Here is a 19351-nt window from a genome sequence, read left to right as displayed (position 1 = left end):
CTTGTATTAATTCAAGAGAACATTACGGTCTCATCGCCTCATACAGATCTGATGTTTTCTCCTTTTGTTCAGATTCTGTTGTAAACGGAATGTTATGGTTTTGGACTGTATGGCCATACTAAACAAGACACTTGAAGATGTCACCCTGGGCTCTGAGAAATTGTGGCGGCCATTTTTCCGGACTGGACAACACGATTGACTGATTCATTTTATAAAGAGTGGACAGATTAAATGTTAATGCAATATCTAAACCATATCAGAACTACCAAATACAATGCATTGTACACTAAAAGTACGCCTCTACGTCATTACTGCTAACTACTATTTCAGAAGGTAACCTACTGTGCACCCCCCCTCCCAGTGTCTGTGCCCTTTAACCCCTGAGAGCTTCTCCTCTCCTCTGACCTTGTTGGCCACGGCGTTGACGCTGGGCCGAGCGTCGTAGATGGTGAGCTTGGCGGTGTCGTTGGCCTCCCTGATCACGTCCAGGTAGCGCTCGTCGTCCTTGTTCCTCTTCCCCGACATGCCGACCAGAGGCTGACTGCAGCGGACGATCACCGCCTGGTTCTCCCTGTGGATCCACGATAGAACCTGTGGCACAGAGACAGTGTCAGTGCTGTAGGATGTGGACTCACAGTCTTACAGGGTGACAGGGTAACCACCAAAAACTAAGGGTGCTCCGATCGTTAAGCAACTGATCATTATCGGCCGATATTTATTCTATTTTGTTTGATCAGTGGTCCCTGTAGATGCCAATCAGAAGAGCCAATAATGGGGCCCAAACAGGTGCTGTGAGTTGTAAAAGTTGCTTGCCAATAAATAAACAGCTGTCAAATCACAACACTTTCTCATCTTTTAATTTGAATAGGTAATATACAATGGTACAAAATAGGCTCACAGTGTTGCCACGGGAAAAAAAGAAGTACTAGCGGGTACATTCTTTTGTATACCTTGGATACAAAATGCAACAACAATCATAATAAATGAAAGTAGTTCAAGGAAAGTTCAGCAAGGAAATGTCCCATGATTACTTCCCACACCTTACTGTGATGTGCTGCAATAACAAAAACTGTCTCCAAGGAAAGCAAACCAAGCAAACCAAAATGCTGCTAACAGTTTGACTCTTAGTTTAACTTCACCACTACAGCATTTTGGCTAGTGTCATATTAGCATTCTAATTTTTCTGTGATATATTATGCCATCCAGTACAATGCAACAAGTACTGTCTTTGTAGCCAAAGCCAAAATATCTTATTTCTCAAAAACCTTGTAAATGCTAGTAAGATGAGCCCAAATGTATCACATGGTTCAGTTGTATATAGCTTGGTGTTGTGCTCACCGGTATGCGTCCTCTTGACCTGAAGGCTGCCACCCTCCTCAGGTCCTCCTCTTTGCTCTTAAAGGGTACAGCCAGCACAGTGGGGTAGGTGTCACACAGCTCGTAGTTCTTATTGATGAACGTAATGCGCCACTTGTTGTTAGGTAAGCCCTGCAAAACACAACCGTTACCATCGGTTACTCACTGAAACACTGCTGTTTTTCTTCCAAGATTATTCAAACTTTTCCTTTTACTTCCAGTTCTGTTGACAAAAATACACTACGACATCATGCACAGCTGTAGCAATGAGAGTATCAGAGTGTGTAAATAGCAGTGCTGTGATAGTTAAGTCCTAATGCTGTGCTCCTGCTCCTCCTTACCTGCCGTCTGAACTCCTCTATGGGTTTGTAGATGTCCCAGCCGTTCTCCCCGTACTTCTCCTGAGTCAAGTATGCAAACAGCGCCTGGAGGGAGGGAGAGAGGGAGACTTGTCTTTAACACAGTAGTATTATAGCAGCAGCTCAGTGACCCGAAAACAGAACAGGAGGGACTTTGAGGGTAACTTTGGCATTTTTCAACCTATTTTTTCATGTTTTTCTGTCAAAATGACTAATGGAGACCACATTTTCTTAATTGGTCCAGTTTTAAAAGGAAAACACTGCAGCGGATAAACAGGTTGTAATGTTAATCCCTCAAGACACTGACTCACCGACCAGGCTCAGATTGTTATTAGAAGAGTCTGACAACATGATGGAAAGAACCTTAGAGAGAAATAAAACCTTTTTGTTGTTCTGGGCTGTTTGTCATTGTGTCAAACCAAAATCTCGTCCATAGAGAAGTCTTATTCGGAAATCTCACGATGGGGTCAGGCCTCATCCACATAAGAGCCTAGTAATTTTAGTCCAACTGTAACTTTTTAAGGAGCTAAAAGGTTCTTTCAGCTCATTGTTGACTGTGTTTCCATGGCAGCCTGAAAACCTGACGAGAGCCGCTGGTGGTAGCAGGGTTCACATACTCTGCAGCCTGCAGTCAGGTGTGCCTGCTTGTTCATTTAAAAAAACAAATAAACCTTCTCTCACTTTTTCTCTCCGTCTTTTTCAAAATGAGTCACAAGCCCACATTTTTTCCCCATGACAAAGAAAAAGGGTAAGCTACATTTTTTTTCTCCAACGTACTCTCTGATAACTCCGGCGCTCCTCTCTCAAACTTTCACTCAACAGTTTCCACTGTTGTCGCCTCTTGCGAGATTCTATTCTAAGACACAAAAACATGTGACAATTGGGTCCAGGTTGAAAAATACCAAATTTACCCTTTAACTATAAGCAAGCAAGTTTTTGTCCGATTCTGGGGAGAAGCTGGTTCAAAAAGTGAACTTTCCCCACTTTAATTTACAATTTAAAGTATTTTCAGTTTTATCATTATCTTATTATTATTTGATTCCCTGAAGGTTCCCCAACAGAGGAACACAGGAGTTTCCTGAGAAACGAAACAATTCTGTAGGTTTATGTTCTGACCGTCAGTTTGATTTATTTGACCTTTTGTATTTATCAGTTGGGTGTGGTGGACGACTCTGAACACTAAACCTGCAAATTATTTTAATTATCAATTCATCTGTCATTTTTTTTTTTTTTCGTTCAGTCCTCGCAATGTCCTCAAACAGCCCTAAGACAGTTGAGGTCTTCAAATGTCCTGATTGGTCCGACCAACAGTCAAAAACTCAAAGATACTCAGACCACAATGATAGAAAACTGAGGAATCAGAGACATTCTAGAAGCTTGTTTAATGACTGCAACAATTTATGATGATCAAAATGACTGTTTTCTGTTAAATGATTAATGGCCTAATGATTTAAGCACTAATAAATACTACACAGACATGCTTTGTTGTCACTATCAGGCCCTGACCCTGGGTCTGCTGAATGGTCTATTGGGTTTTTACAAATCAACATGTTTAGTTTCCAGCTGCTGATAGCAGAGCAGAGCTATCTGCTCTTGGATTGGATGTCTTTTACTGATGTGCTCCTTTGGGAGTCAAGGTCGGCTTTTCTCCTCCACAAGCTTTAACGTTTTAAATCACAAGAACCGGACAGAAGAGCCACAGTTATCAGAGTACGCACTCAATGAACAGTGTGAAAGAAGACGAGAGACACAGGGGGTAGAATGAATGCTTGGCTTGTCCTCGTCTGTGCTGGAGACAGAAGTCCCGCTAAGGCTAGCTCCGATACGTATCTTCGGGTATATATTATGTCCACTGTGCTGTAAGATGTGCAAGCGTTCCCCACGGTTTGTCCAACCGATGTGGATCAAACCATCTGAGAAAACGAGGCTACGTCTGTGACGTCTTTTTAATGAATTCCCTCGCCGGCCCAGCAGATAACAGGAAGCCCATGAGTGAGTCAGCAGATGGCGGTAGAAGTGAGAAGCTCCTCTTACCAGACCGTGTGAGAGGGGGAAGGCGTGTTTGAACAGGAGATCAAAGATATCTCTTCTGCTGTGGCCTTCCTGCTTCAAGGCGAACCTCAAGTTCCTCATGTCCTGAGGGAGGGGGAGGGACAAGATCACGGACACGCACACATCACACACACACACACACACACACACACACACACACACACACACACACACACACACACACACACACACACACACACACACACACACACACACACACACACACACACACACACACACACACACACACATAAGATTCCGTACTGCAGGAGTATCTCCTCAAGAAAACATGTGTGATTACTGTGCACATTCATGCTGGTTGTCCTATTTCTTTGGGATGAAAACTCACTGAGTATTACACAGATTTAGCATCGCACTGCAATAGAATATATTAATATTATTTACCACATCAGTTCACATCAGTTCATCACCAAGTATTCATTCATTTTCTGAATTTTAACCATTTAAATGCAAGTCTGTTTAAAGAACGTCACTGTTGTTTTCATAATAATAATAAATAAATATATATATATAATTTTTTTGGGGGGTATTTTAAATGCTAGGGGAGAAGTCTATTCCACAGTCTTACATTCCTTATGCTTTACCCCTGCCCCTCTCTCTACCTCTCACACACACACACACACACACACACACACACACACACACACACACACACACACACACACACACACACACACACACACACACACACACACACACACACACACACACACACACACACACACACACACACACACACACACACACACACACACACACACACACACACACACAGCTACCTTGCAGGTGATATCCAGGCCGTAGGAGTTTTCTCCTCTGCTTGACGCACCACCCATCTTCTCCACCCGACTGATGGCACCCAAAGGAACGTCCAGCGTCACCACAACATCCTAATACAGAGTCAGCATTTTCGTTACACCGACACTTTAAACACCAGGGGTTTATACCATTACAATAATTTTTTTTTAAACAGAGCTGGGGTCCAATTTATTGCGGTTTATTTCCATAATTTATTCTGGATAGTTAAAAAAATAAAATTCACATTCCAATTCCAATATATTCTGATTCAAGAAGTTCATTGCTTTTTGACAGGGTTAACATGCGTCATTATTCTATAGCATCATCATCAGTGGCACAAAATGTTCTTGAAATAACAATTGTATTAAACATTGTATTATTTCTGGGACAATAGACAAAGGCAGTTATCGTAACCAGCCTACTGTTGATCTTAGCTAGAGCATAACACCTTAAACACACTGAGCCAAACTTAATCATGCCCAACCATTTTAACAGTAGAAATCAAAGTTTTCATATCATGAACAAGATGGAGTGCCACAAGGACACACTGACTAATGTCATATCTATGCAGTAGACTTGTGCTGATTGCTGATCAAATGTTCTTTTGACGTTTGGAGAGCCAATGGCTGATCTTTTCCCCTGCAGAAATGAATGAACTTAATTGTTATGGAAAATTGCATTTACATGAGGTGTTTCCGGTACAGTGGCATGTCTTGGTGTGGTTAATCAATGTTATTCTACACAAGTGACTCTGCTCCTCAATGTAAAGCTACCTCAAATTTGTTCTTAATGAAGCACCTTATTTGTTACTGACTTCGTCTCAACACGTAAGCAGCAGAACTAGTTTTTTGTGTTCGTAATTAGAGAGAGAGAGAGAGAGAGAGAGAGAGAGAGAGACTGAGAAAGAAGGAGGGGCACTGTCTCCTTCCAGTTTTTCAGCCGTTATAGTTTTAGTTTAGCCTCACTGCTCTGATCAGACTGCTTTTGCAGCAGCTGCAGTTGTTTTCAGTTAAAAAGCTCTAATAAACCCTCTGTACACTACCTGCTCAGCAGCAAACAGCAGACAGACTCAGCTAGAGACCAGCTGGTGGAAACATTGAAGCATTTAGCTGCTAAATAGACAGATTTTTGTCAAAGGAGTTGGTGGAGACCCAAAACAGAGCTAAAAGGAGATTGATTATTGTACTAACAATCATCGGAATCAACAGAATGATAATGTTGCTCTCTGTCTGCTGGATGTGTAAATAGAAAGCTGTTTGCTAACAAGTTCAGCACAACAACTTATACTTTCAGAGGGAATTTATTACTCTGGGAGAGGTGGGGGGGATTTGATCGGCTCAGTGTGAAAATACACTTTTATGTGAAAATGGAGGAAGTCAAAACAGTTTTTGCGAATCTGACAGATCATGTGTGTATTTGGGCAAATTGGCAAGAGTTAAAAGTATGCCGAATCAGCTTTTAGCAGTTCCTGTTTGCAATGTACCCATGAATGTACAGACTACTATCACTGGATTTATTTGATACACAAGAAACATCAAAATGTAATGATTCTTAGGAAAGTTCTGAAGTGTCTTTATGCTTTGGTTTCTGAGTGAATTAATGAACATTTCATTTATAGAGATAATGATATCCTCGAGGTGTGTGAGTCCGATGTCAAAGACCGATGTCAAAATGTGTTCCATATCTGTGTGTTATGACGAAGAGAAAGGTTGTGATTTTTGACTTCAGTTATCTTTATATTCAGTTCTTTATGTATTTTTGTATTGACGCATACAATCGAACACCTAAAGACGTAATGAAATCTGACCTCTGTACAGACAATCACACACAGCTGACTGGGTTTAATGGGACTTACAGCATCCGAGCTCTTGAAGTGGAGTCTGTAGTTGGTGATCAACACTTTGCCTTTCACAGCTCCGTTGAATGGACAGATGTAGATGATGTCTTTATCTAAAAACAGATGAACACAGACATCGTTTGTGGTTTTGCTCGCCTTACACAGACCTCACTGGCTCAGAATAGCTTCCCTTTACTCTGGTTCAGACAGTGTTATGTTGTTGGTAAGCAGTTAAGAGCGTTAGGGCCAAATTCAGATGGTCGTACAGAGAAGAGGAAGCAGAAAAAGAGAAGAGCGCCGTGCAGCAGGTAGGCTGTAAATACTTTCTGCTCATGAGGTCTCGTGAGAGACTAATAAGGATTCACGTCATAAATAACCGATAACAATGTATCTGACTTTCTAACAGCGGTGGGTTAAACTTTAATCTTGCCTCTTGGACCACAATGTCCAGACAAAGATCATCAAGAGATGACTGCAGTTTTAGGTTTGAAGGGTAAACACATTTTACCATAAAAAATGTACCATTAAAAAATACAACATTGCAGTCAAATGTCTCAAATGGATCAGTGTTTAATGATGTCTTACTATAGTTTTGGCCAGTATTCTGATCTGCAATAACAACTCTGTACTCACTTAAGTAATTAGTCATATTTTTGCTTGTTTGTTTGTTTAATCATAATGTGCAGAAGTTGTGTTTTTTATGTGCTCGAAATTTTTCGGGGCTTTCAACTGCTGTGAGCAAAGACTCTGGAAGGAGTCTGAACTGTGTACACTGGCCAAGCACAAGCCAGTTCCATTATATATACTACTGGTAGGAGGGAATATATATAGTTTTGTCCATTCAACATCAACCCTCTGAACCCCAAAACCCGCCGGCGGAATGGAAAAGCATGTTTTCTATAAACAATTGTGAAAACTTCAGCGTTTATCACAGCCAGAAGCTGTAAACACTCTCATAATTGACACATTTTTATCTTTCAGACGCTCCTAGAACAAATCATGTTTGAGGAATGCTCCCGGCAGAAAAAACTACCGAAACTAAGCTTAAGATTTTGATATTTCAGTTTGCCAATTTTTGTATTTTTATGATTTAAGGCATTGTAACTTTATTAAACTGTACAAAATAATATTTTTAAGGTATCTACTTCTAGCCATGATTGTGCAGTTTTCATAGGAGGTGAAGGACTTTTATATTGCAGTGACAATCAAGGCCACAGAGAGAAAATATGACAGGCGTTAAAAAAAGCCCTGAAACTGCTTAGGGTTCAGAGTTTAAACAGTCCTACAAGAACTGTGCCTGGAGCAAAAACCACAACAATATAGTTAGAAAATAATAGGAAAGTCAATAGATCAATATCTGAACCATCCGATCCATCTCTCTGATTCGTCCTCTGTTGGTGGACTGTGTGCCGCCCTCACACACTTAACTGAACAAAATGTCTCCAAGTAGAAACTATGTTGAGCTAGAAGCAAAGACTTCCAGCAGGAGCGCTGCGCTCCGAGCTACACCACGAGTTCAGCTAACAAGAAAATGTGGGACTGACGGAGCTACATGTACTCACCTATGATTCTCTCCTCCCCTGGGAGCAGAGACACATCGGCTAACAGCTCCATCTTCAGAGACTCTCTGGACGTCTACAAACAAACACACAGAACAAGGCAGAGAAACTAAATGATAAGAGTAAATGGCAGTAACACATTTATTTGAAAGGACCGGTATAAAATAGTATCAATTTCACACGTTATCTAGTGCTTTTTGTTTTCAGTTGAAGTAGTTTGCCTCAGCCAGTTGGAATGTGGTCAGATTCAGTGAGACGAGACACACACACGGCACTTCTCCTTTTTAAGACGCTGGACTGACCAGCTGTGACACGGAGGAATTAAGGAGCTTAGCAACTAAATTCACACTGCTGCTCTTCATCCTTATTTGGAATTTTTGGTTTATTAATTACATTTTTTTTCTTCCATTCTATTGCTATTCGGGTTAGTTTAGTCTTGGTCTGTACGGTTCCATTCAGTGAGCACTGGGCTTTTGATAAAATGGTGGAATACCATGTACCACAAAGGAAATATGTTTTGTGCTTTATGTGTTTTATCATTGACAGGTATTTTGTATGTTAGGAATACCTATTTAAATTATGAATATAAATGTCTTGAGTGGCTGGTTGATGAAAGTTGCAGAAACCCTATTACTGACTCCTCTTCATCAGGCCTGCTGGTATAGTGTTGTGTGGCTCGTAGGGCCGTACCGAATAGTTCAAAGCTACATTCTTTATGTATTAATCTCCTATTTATGCACATTACTGATTTTGCTTCTTCCCCGGAGTCCTTGTGCTTTCTCGCCTCGCAGGTTCCCAGGAATCGGGGTTATATTTGGACTGTCATCGTGCCTCCTGCTGAGGCCCTGCTGACACCCACTGCTACTACCACTATTATTATTAGTCACATTACTATTATTATTGCCTGTACTATTACGCTTATTGACTTTGCTTCTACCCTGGAGTCTTTGTGTTTTCTCGCCTGCAGGCTTCTATAAATCGTGGCTGTACCTGGACTGTGGTCGTGCATCCTGCTATGGCCCTGCTGACACCGACTGCTACCACCATTATTATTATTATTATTATTATTACTAGTCACATTACTATTACTATTACCTGTACCATTACGCATATTAGCTTTACTTCCACCCTGAAGCCCTTTTTGCTTTCTCGCTTTGCAGGTTTCCATGAATCGTTGTGGTACCTGGACCGTAGTCGTGCCTCCTGCTGTGAGCCGACTGACACCCACTGCTACTTCGATTATTATTATTAATCACATTACTATCCTGTCATCCCTGATGAACAACACCTCCCACCCCATGCAGGACACCCTGGCAGCTCTGTACAGCTCCTTCAGCCACTGGCTGCTTCACCCCCGATGTGTGAAGGAGAGGTACCGCAGGTCCTTCCTTCCTGCTGCTGTCAGACTACACAACCAACTCTGCTCCCAGCAGACCACATGACACATGACACTAAAAACCTGTGCAATACAAATACACTGTGCAATTATAGTTATAATAGGGTTTTTTTCTGTCTGTAAATATAATATTTCAGTTATTGTTGATTTCTACTGTTTTTTATTGCTTATTTATAATACTTGTTTTTTTTATTTCATTTTCATTTTTATTTTATCTTGTTTTTCTTTTACTATGTATCTTGTGTGCACTTTACCCTATGCTGCTGTAATCCTGCAAATTTCCCCGTTGCGGGACTAATAAAGGATTATCTTATCTTATCCCTATTTCATGATTATAATTCTACTATAATAATTGCTGCTGTTATTATAAGTAGTCTTAATTGTTTTTTCCTTCGTTACTCTGCTTACTACTCTTATTATATGAATCATTTATGTCATATACATTGAATGTGTATTGTATCTCTGTTATGCTGTTCATTCTGTACACATGACATCTATTGCATTCTGTCCATCCTGGGAGAAGGATCCCTCCTCTGTCTCTCTCCCATAGGTTTCTTCCTTTTTTCTCCCTGTTAAAGGTTTTTTTTAGGGGAGTTTTTCCTGTGCCGATGTGAGGGAAGGACAGAGGATGTCGCATGTGTACAGATTGTAAAGCCCTCTGAGGCAAATTTGTAATTTCTGATTCTGGGCTATACAAAATAAACTGAATTGAATTGAATAATGTTGACATTCAAAAGGTTAATATTAATAACTCGGCTGAGAGCTTGGAGTGTTATTTCAAACATTCTGACGTCTTTGTGCGGACACTCCGAGCGCTTTTACTTTAAATTTTCAAATGTTTTTTTCTACTAAAATATTCTGCTTCGATCCACATTTGTTGGCGTCTGGCATTTCAAAAACTAGCTACAATTTCAGTGCTGTCAAAAACAAATAGCTAGTTATATTCATTAGGGAAAGTTGGTGTAATTAAACAACATTTCCACAAAAAAATCTTCTATTCAAAAGTTTTTTCTACAGAAACCGTGCTTGCAATAGCGCCAATCCACCTTCTCTTCCCCTCTCTCTCTCTCTCTCGCTCTCTCTCTCTCGCTGAAACACCCAAAGCGTAACCGCTATATGACAAATGAAAATGAATATTCCACTAATATTCCTGTTTACATGCAGCGGTACATCATCTGATTAATGTAAAACGACCCCATGCTGCATCCTCATCATCGGGGCAAGTGAAAACCACGTTGACGTCATTCTCGGCTGTGTCTGACAGTTGATGCCCTAACATGTTTATCACGTCAAACAATAGAAAAGTGGAACAGCAGAAGCCTCTTGTGCTATTTTGCGTCAAAAAATTGATGGACTGTTTAAAACACAGCCTCCCTCTTTCATTCCTTCAACCACCTTTTTGAAAAGGTCTGCATTGAGACATTTGCTCATATCCCAAAACCTGTTGATATTCCAGTCCTTCATAATTTTTAAAAGTAGGTTGGTTTTTCCTTCCCACCAGAAATGTGGGCATTTCTTTTGGTCATGGATCTCTACTGCAGCTTTGCAAACTATTGACTAGTTGGTTTGTGTTCAGAGCACAGAGCTGGTCGTAAACAGGAAAGAAGCCGTTTGTCAATAAGTGCAATTTTTACATAAAATGCTTCATATGGAATAAAACCTAATTCAGAATATCCAAAAAAGAATATGAGGTTTACATGAGCAATGTCAAATTCGGAATATTGTCATATATGGAATAATGGTGGAATACGAGTGTGCATGTAAACGTAGTCACTGATGAGTAGGCCGCACGCATGTGTGGTGGGCGTGGCCGTTCCATTACGGTCAGGTAGCAAATGCTACATGGACATATTTGCAGTAGATGATTTTTAGCTCTGTACCCCCCTGACCATACATCAGGTGGCTCTAGTGCAGAGACCAGGATTTGATCCCTCACTGGCTTCTCAGCATGTAAAAACTGCCAGTGTACCCGGCATCTTTAGAGTGGCGAGTGAGTATTTCAACCCAATGTGCGACCTTAAACAGCACACAAAGATTTAAATATTTCAACATTAAGTAGGCGGCACAGGTTCACAGTCCCCACTGCAGAAACACCAGGACATAGCAAACAGACACACATAAATCCACTTACACTGGAGATGTGTGCGTCCAAGGGGTTGGAGTTATAGACGGAGACTGGTGAGGCCATCGCTCAGGGAGGGGGCTTCCACAGGCTGAGAAAGAGAGACACACACAAACTGTTATTCTATAGCTGGACTTCTGTCACTAGAATACCAGACTGTAAGGCCAGATCCATCAGCAGAATATATGACAGACAGCAGAACATTTTCATAACAGTCCCAGGACCAGAACACATTATGTCAGATTAGACAGATACTGTCAGCAAAATGCCAGGGCGCATTCAGTATAAACTTAGTCCAAGCAGAGATTTTGTTTTGTTTTATACCACACACATGGTGACATCGCTGTATGAATATTAAATAGGATAACACATAAAATAATAGGGTATAATGGAAAGACAACAAAAAATTGCACTCATATATGAATAACTAATTTAAGGCAATTCAATTCAATTTATTTTGTAGAGCCCAAAATCACAAATTTGCCTCAGAGGACTTTACAATCTGTACAAATAATATTAGTAAATGTATTGCCCTAAGAACCCCATGAAATAAGGAATAGTAATTCCACATTTTTCATTATGCATCAACTGTAAACATGAGTCGGATAGTTCAGTTTATGTGCAGGCCTCCACACACAGCGCTGTCCCAGGTACTGAAACACAGCGGAGGAGATCGATAGGCGGTCTAGAGTATGCAAGGTATTTGATTGTATATGTTGGCAGAGGCTACAGTCTCTTTATGTGTTCATTTGCTTATAAGCCCACATGTGAACACATGTTTTATGGGATACATCTGTGATTACTTTGATGGAATTATTGCACATTTGGAAGCTGTTTTTGTTTCCATAAAAAGGAAAAAATCCTTGAAGTCAGATTGTTGTCCTTGTCTCTCATTGGACAGTATTAGTAAAATACAATTGATAGTTTGAGGAAAAATTGACAGCTCTTTTTTTAAGTTGTAATGCACAGGTGTAGGGCAATTTCTGAAACGTATAAAAGAAATAAGATAAAAATCACAAAATCACAATTAGGCCGTATAAACATGTTTATATATTTAAGGAATGTCAGGCATGAGACAATGTCTTCAAAATATTTTCAAAATATAAGGTATATTCATGTTTTTAACAAAAAATGCATTTAGCGGCAGTTAAATTAGCAATGCAGGACATTAATAAAGGAGCAAACGTCTATTATCTATATAAAGTTATAAATGGTAAATGGACTGTACTTGTATAGCGCTTTTCTAGTCTTCCGACCACTCAAAGCGCTTTTACATTACTAATCATTCACCCTTTCACACCCATTCACACACCGATGGCACAGCCTTCGGGAGCAACTCAGGGTTAAGTGTCTTGCCCAAGGACACATCGACATGGACTGCCGGAGCCAGGGATCGAACCGCCGATCCTTTGATTGGAGGACGACCCTGCTCTCCACTGAGCCACAGCCGCCGAGGAGTAATGTCTACCTAAGCAGAGAATGAAGTCCCTCCGTGTGTTGTTATCAGAGATTCTATGTGCTTTGCGGACATTGTAAGGCTGCTTGTGCTTTGCTCTCTTACGGTGGTTGCAAATAATAACGGCGAGCGACGGTGGCTACGCGGAAGCATGGTGCCCCCCACCCTCCCATTGCCCCTCACTGTTAGCTCTGTCAGTAATGTTTCGTCGTTCCGAAATGCTCCTAATCTCAAATCTTGCACCTTCAATAAAAGGTGGAATTCAGATAAGTTATATTTCCTCCACACAACAGAGAGACTTACATGAACCAACATGCACTAAAACAGGGGTTCTCAAACTACTATTAATTGTAACATCAATGGAGCATATGTGTCCAAATTGCATTTGGACAAAATTTCAGCCTATATGAATTTTTAGTAACTGCTCTTAAAGGGTTTCAGAAAAAGAACAGTAGAAAGTCTGGCATAGTCCTAATAAATCCAGATATTTAAACTTAACAGTCTAAAGTTGACTTTCAGTAAGTGCTTCAACTTAAAAATAATTATTGTATTGCTGTGTGTCTGAATTAAATCAGAGCTTATATTAGTCCAAAGCTATGATGGGAGTAATGGACACACCATGCTTGTTGTATTGGTGCAAACCCTCTGAGCACCAATGAGCCCACTTTTGCCATTACTACCATATGTGTCATAAATAATAAACTAACCAGCCCTCCTCTTATATTGAGTTACCGCTTCTAAGCGTACACAACAGACAACAGTTGTGTAAAGGTAAGGTGAGTAACAGGTGTTCAGTGTACTGGGGGGGGGGGGGCAATGACAGCTCATCTCCATGTGGCACTGTATCACAGCTGTCACTCAGCCTGTAGTCATGGAAACACCTCTAGACCAGAAGCCTAAAGGGAAAAACTCTTCTTAAAAAGAACCAGACACCTGCGTCATAAGGTGAGAGCAGCAAGTTAGCCGGCTAAATTTAGGCTTAACTCAAGATTTCATGTACAATGACACTGGCTCTAAGCGGGATATTCGATGGGCTATACTTCCAGACGTCAACCTCTGGTTCTGTAAATCTGAGCCAATGCAGAGGAGCATTAAACCTACATTCTCTCCAAGTCATCCGGAGTCCTTCGTGTTTTTGTCTTTGACCTTTAAGCGTTCTCAGTTCATGAAAGTTAATTGTAACATTTTGGTCACCTTAAAAATGTCTTATTCAGGGTTCGGTTGTACTTAGCTCCGCTCTCTCCTGTCACTTCTGGTTGGAATAAAACATGACGACGACCACACATGACGACACATAGAGCGGAAACTATCCAATTAAAGAGGAACTCCAGCAGTGTAGCTCCTCTCTCATTAAGTTTGGGGTCTGCCAAGAATCGGGCGTAAAAAATAAAGGCTGTAGCACCATCGGGTGAGAAATATTAAGCCTTGCTGGATTTTTTCAGGATTGGCCCAAGACAAACGGTGAAAACATGCATTCTCACTAAAGTCTTACAGCGGGCTATAGACATACCACGTCACAGGGTGCTGCTGTGTTCCTGATTGGTCGCCTCCCCATAAACAGTGCTATTCTTTAATAAAAACAGGTCGACCATCCAGATATGGACAGATTCTGCCATATTTGGTTGATGGATTTCACAAATTGCAGGGGGGAACTGTACAAACTGTAGCAGCCACAGTGATCTGAGTAGTGCTGGAGCCAACAGGCTCCTACTGTGTTTCAGACTAGCACACCTCCAGTACGTCATCAAGGTGCACTACTTTACCTCGCTGCAGTGGAAAAACACTTATAACACTGTATAAGCACGGCTCCACGGTCCATAGCTGTTCACGGCATGACTACCTCCCGACTATTGAAAACACCCTATTTGTCCCTAGGGATCAAGTTCCAAAAACATAGGATCCTACATTTCCCATAATGCAGCTCAACAGCATATTTTCAGTAGACCTTCCCTGCTTGGCGAATGCTCACGTATTTAATCCCCAGCTTTTTTTTAACATCCAGAGCACAACTGTTTTCATAGTCTCAGAAACACTGAATTGAGAGTACTTCAAATATTTCAGTCAACAGATTATTGACAAAATGTTGTATTTTGAAAAGGTTAAATCACATTTCCATAAAAAGAATAAAGTTACAAGATTTTAAGTATAAGTTAAAAACAAGTCCATTCATTCAATTCAAATGCAAAAAGGATCTTGTTCTGCTTAAAGAAAGTGCTACACAATGGACTTTTGGAGGGGAAAGAGGGAGAGAAACTGAGTGTTTGCCATGTTGGTGAGTCAGAGGGGGTGAGTTATAACAGAGAAAGTGTGAGAGAAGTGAAACTGAAACTTTATTTTGAAATCCTGGCATGTGATTTTATTCTGCCATCGCCTCCAGTTACAAGTACAAAAGAGAGAAAACCAGACCAATGAATTAGGCGCGATTGATTTGGATAAATAGGCCAAGGGGATGCTTTGGGTTTTGTGGCCGACAGTGGAGGTTTGTGGTTGTGAACAGTGTAATGATTTCACTATCAGACAGACGATGGATGTTGAGCTTTGGCTGACAGCAGACATGATGAGAGAGAAACTTAGAAACATTATTCACAACGTCAAATAATCTGGTCTTGTGCTGTTGTGATGCATCAAAGCTCACATTAAGAGTGTGAAACTACAAGCAGTGAATGCTTCCTCATTCTGTGAAAGCTTGTAGGGCGGCAGGGTTCAGTTTTAAAGAGTGAACTAATTATACGTCTGGTTAGACTGAAGTTTGGTGGAAAATGAAAATCACCAATGTAGCACAGCCTCCTGTATCTTAAGTTTGGGCTGGATATCGAACACGTATACCGGACCCGTCTGTAACGCTGATTACTGAAAACTATTAAAAGGACCAAAAATAAAAAACATTATTCTGCTAATCCGTCGAGTTTTTTCGTAACTAGGGGGCATCTTCATGAAACCGTCAATTATATATATTTTTTCCCTTTTGTTTTTTTGTTGTTTTTTTTCTTAACAGAGAACACAGGAATTACTTAAATAACCTTTAGTGTCTGGTCAAATTATTATACTTTTTACACTGTATGGTACTAAGGCAAAGTTCTTCTAAAGCAGCCCATGTTAAGAAAACACTCAATAATGATGATTTATTTTGAATTTTGTTGAATAGACTCAAGGGGTTTGTAGAAAAACATTTGTATGCTCCTCAGAGTGAGGTATCAAAGATTTTTGTTTTGGTATGGCACCAAAACTCCTGTGGCATAGACCCTGGTATCAAAATATTTGATTCCCAGCCACCTGATATTACATTGACACCACCCAACTATTTCTGTCCCTCCGCCGGAGTGTGGCAGCACAGATCTCTGCGTGTCTGGCTGACGTCTCTCAGTGCAGGCCTGACCACCACCTGAAGCTCGTCTTCGACAAGACTAGGGTTGTTAAATTCTGAGAATATTCAAGAAGGAAACTTCCCATGGGAATTAACGGGGGAAATAACAGAAAATAAAAGGAAATACAAGGGTTAAATGGCCATACTTTTAACCAAAACATGCTATGAGACCTAGTATTGCATTTGGTTTAACGTATTTTCATCCCAAAGAAGTTTACAATTAAAAAGGTGTGATTTTTACATTTGAAATTGAGTAAAATATCCAAAATATGCAAGCTCAACTTCCCTTGGAAAATGTCCAGCTGTCCTTCCTCCCTCCGGTCCATAACCTATCCATCACCATTAATAACTCTGAGGTGTCCCTGAGCCTGACTGCAAGGAACCTGGTTGAGACCCTGGAGGACCGGCTGTCCTTTGCTGCGGCCCATATGTCCGTTCCTCACCCAGAAGGCGGGTCCTGGTCTAAGCTCATGTGATCTCGGGCCTATTCTACTGCAGCTCGCCCCCGGCCTGCATGTGCCAATCCGACCTCTGCAGCTCCTCCAGAACACAGAAGCCCGGTCACTGGCATTCAGCCTACCCACGTTCTCCCACAATACACCGCTCCTCCACAACCTGCATCCACATGGTTGGATGCACCTGGTGTAAGTCGCTTTGGATAAAAACATCAGCTGCATAAATGGAATATAATGTAACAACTACTCTGCAAAAAAAGTGACTAATAATAGTACTAAAGTAAATAACGCCTTATCTACTGACCGCACTTGGGGCAAGATCAACTTCTGTAACCATGGTAACTACAGATCAAATTATTGTGAAATACATGGCTTCATAAAGGTTAGTAAAAAATCTGAAATACGCAACATAAAGGACCCTAAATTGTGTTTAGTTGTAGTTCAAAATGACTAAATAAAAAAAAATTTTTGTCAAAAGACTAAATCTAAATCAGGTGTCAACATTAACACGTATCCAACATAATACAGTAGATCCATACCAATATATATGTGGCAAACTAAACTCAGTCAATAACATTGGCTATGCTGCTGATGCATTGATCTGCCTCCACTCTACAGAAGCCAAGCCAGCAGCTGAGTCTGCGCATGCTCACACTGACGGGCTTCTAACAGAAACACCTCTCAAGCTTTGCTAGGACTGTTCATATGTATTCACAGGCAAGTGAATACATATGAACAGTCCCAGTCCCCCAGTAACACCGGAACGAGCCCCCACACTGGTTTTGTTGAACCGACTTCAGCACAGGAGCTGCTTCTGACCTCGTGACCTGTATACACCAGTAGCTGGGCGACTTATGATGATACAAGTCCCATTAAAACGAAGCACACACAAGTTCACTTCGTCAACACAGAGTATATCTGCAGATACTTGGAAGTTCTCTGTGAGGGCAAAGCGGTAAAATTATAATATCGCGATATAACGTGCGAGGTGTTGAGGTTCGATACGCTTGTTTTTGTTAAAAGAGGGTTAAAGGGCGCTTGGCACAGTGTAATTCAGGGGTATTACGGTTAGCTAGCACTGCCTACGGGCTAGCACCCTGACAGCAGGGCGGTTTGCGGTGAGGATACTCAGCTTCAAGGTGGGAAAACACAGGCGAAGGTTGGCTTTTGGGTGTTTTTCACTCTAGAACGCAGTCGGCGTTGGAACCGGTCAGCGCGCGTGGCTGAATTCGAGCACACAGAAGAGTTAACAAGCGGAGTGGAGAAGAACAAAGCTCCAACAAAAAAACCCTGAACTGAACTTTTCCAACTTAGCCATTCCAATAGACACAGCTGTGGAGTTGCACCAGGAAATAGCGAAGGCCCAGACGGTAAGACAGCTTGTTCCATCCGAAATTCAGGCTGTTTCTGACCCACAGTGCACAGAAACCTCCGACAAACCCCTCCGAAGGACACTTAATGCGGCCTCGGGTAGCCTCGTTGTGGCCAAATGTCTTAACTTACCCGCAAAGTGCGATTCTCCCGTGGCTGAATGTCGGATCTGTTTCCCTCAAGCCACAGCAGGAACTTGCCCTACGTCACGTGCCGGGCTGTCATGACGCGGATTGGCTGGTTGTCAAATTGGAGCTCGCAGGGAATGCAGGGAAAAGTAGTTTCTAAAAATAAGTTGCCATGTTTCTTTTTTGTTGTTCAGTTTGAAGTGACGATTTTGTCTGTTGCATGTATAATCTTTGTTCAATAATAAAAAAATAATAATAATGATAAATAAAATGAAACTATAAAGACATGAAAAATTGCATTTGATGGCAGTTAATCATTCAGTCCATATAACTTGGACATCAAATATATATTTACAGCAATATGTTTTTGAGATATGTGTCTAATGAGAAGCAGAGGGACTATAACATTTTGTAACACCTCTTGTAACATTTCTGAGAAAGTTAAAAGAGGTGTTTAACAAGTTTCGTTGTTGATAGACCACAATTAACAGATTGGAGAGAGAAAGTATGATTATTTATATTACTTTAATAAAAGCTGCAAATGAATGTCCTGAGGAACAAATCCCCCAAGTGAAAATTTCCTGGTCATCTATATTTTTGTAGACTTGAACTGTAAAAGGGCAGGAGAATGTAAGAAAAATATGGTATGAATGATAAGATGAAAGAGGTCTCATTTAAATATTTAGGGAATATACTGTGAAGCTTGAATTATAATATAATAAGATAAGATAAGATAATCCTTTATTAGTCCCGCAGCGGGGAAATTTGCAGGCTTACAGCAGCATAGAGTTAAAGTGCAAGATAAAAATAAAAAATAAAAATAAAAAAACAAGTATTATAAATAAGCAATAAAAACAGTAGAAAACACAATAACTGAAATATAATATATACAGACAGAAAAAAACTATTTTAACTATTATTGCACAGTGTTTTTATTGTCATGTGTCATGTGGTCTGCTGGGAGCAGAGCTGGTTGTGCAGCCTGACAGCAGCAGGAAGGAAGGACCTGCGGTACCTCTCCTTCACACACCGGGGGTGAAGCAGCCGGTGGCTGAAGGAGCTGCACAGAGCTGCCAG

General features: G+C 40.9%; 1 protein-coding gene across 2 annotated transcripts in view; it reads right to left on the bottom strand.

The window, feature by feature from the left end:
* Positions 1 to 18463, bottom strand: part of mtm1 (myotubularin 1) — a 28634-nt gene extending 10171 nt beyond the window's left edge. Inside the window, exons 1-9 of one of the 2 annotated variants that reach the window (XM_054600968.1) lie at positions 18279 to 18463; positions 11510 to 11591; positions 7986 to 8058; positions 6442 to 6536; positions 4568 to 4678; positions 3750 to 3851; positions 1698 to 1781; positions 1339 to 1488; positions 406 to 591 (exon numbers count right to left, since the gene is read on the bottom strand). In XM_054600968.1, the coding sequence (XP_054456943.1) occupies positions 406 to 591; positions 1339 to 1488; positions 1698 to 1781; positions 3750 to 3851; positions 4568 to 4678; positions 6442 to 6536; positions 7986 to 8058; positions 11510 to 11566 (858 nt within the window). In that variant the 5' untranslated portion in view covers positions 11567 to 11591; positions 18279 to 18463. The remainder of the gene's footprint in view (positions 1 to 405; positions 592 to 1338; positions 1489 to 1697; positions 1782 to 3749; positions 3852 to 4567; positions 4679 to 6441; positions 6537 to 7985; positions 8059 to 11509; positions 11592 to 18278) is intronic. The other variant, XM_054600967.1, reaches the window with a different exon arrangement.
* Positions 18464 to 19351: the final 888 nt, after the last annotated feature.

This window comes from Anoplopoma fimbria, chromosome 7 (genome assembly GCF_027596085.1).
Source record: "Anoplopoma fimbria isolate UVic2021 breed Golden Eagle Sablefish chromosome 7, Afim_UVic_2022, whole genome shotgun sequence".
NCBI lineage: Eukaryota > Metazoa > Chordata > Actinopteri > Perciformes > Anoplopomatidae > Anoplopoma > Anoplopoma fimbria.
Note: the sequence above shows the minus strand (reverse complement) of the source record. Positions and strands in the feature narration are given on the sequence as shown.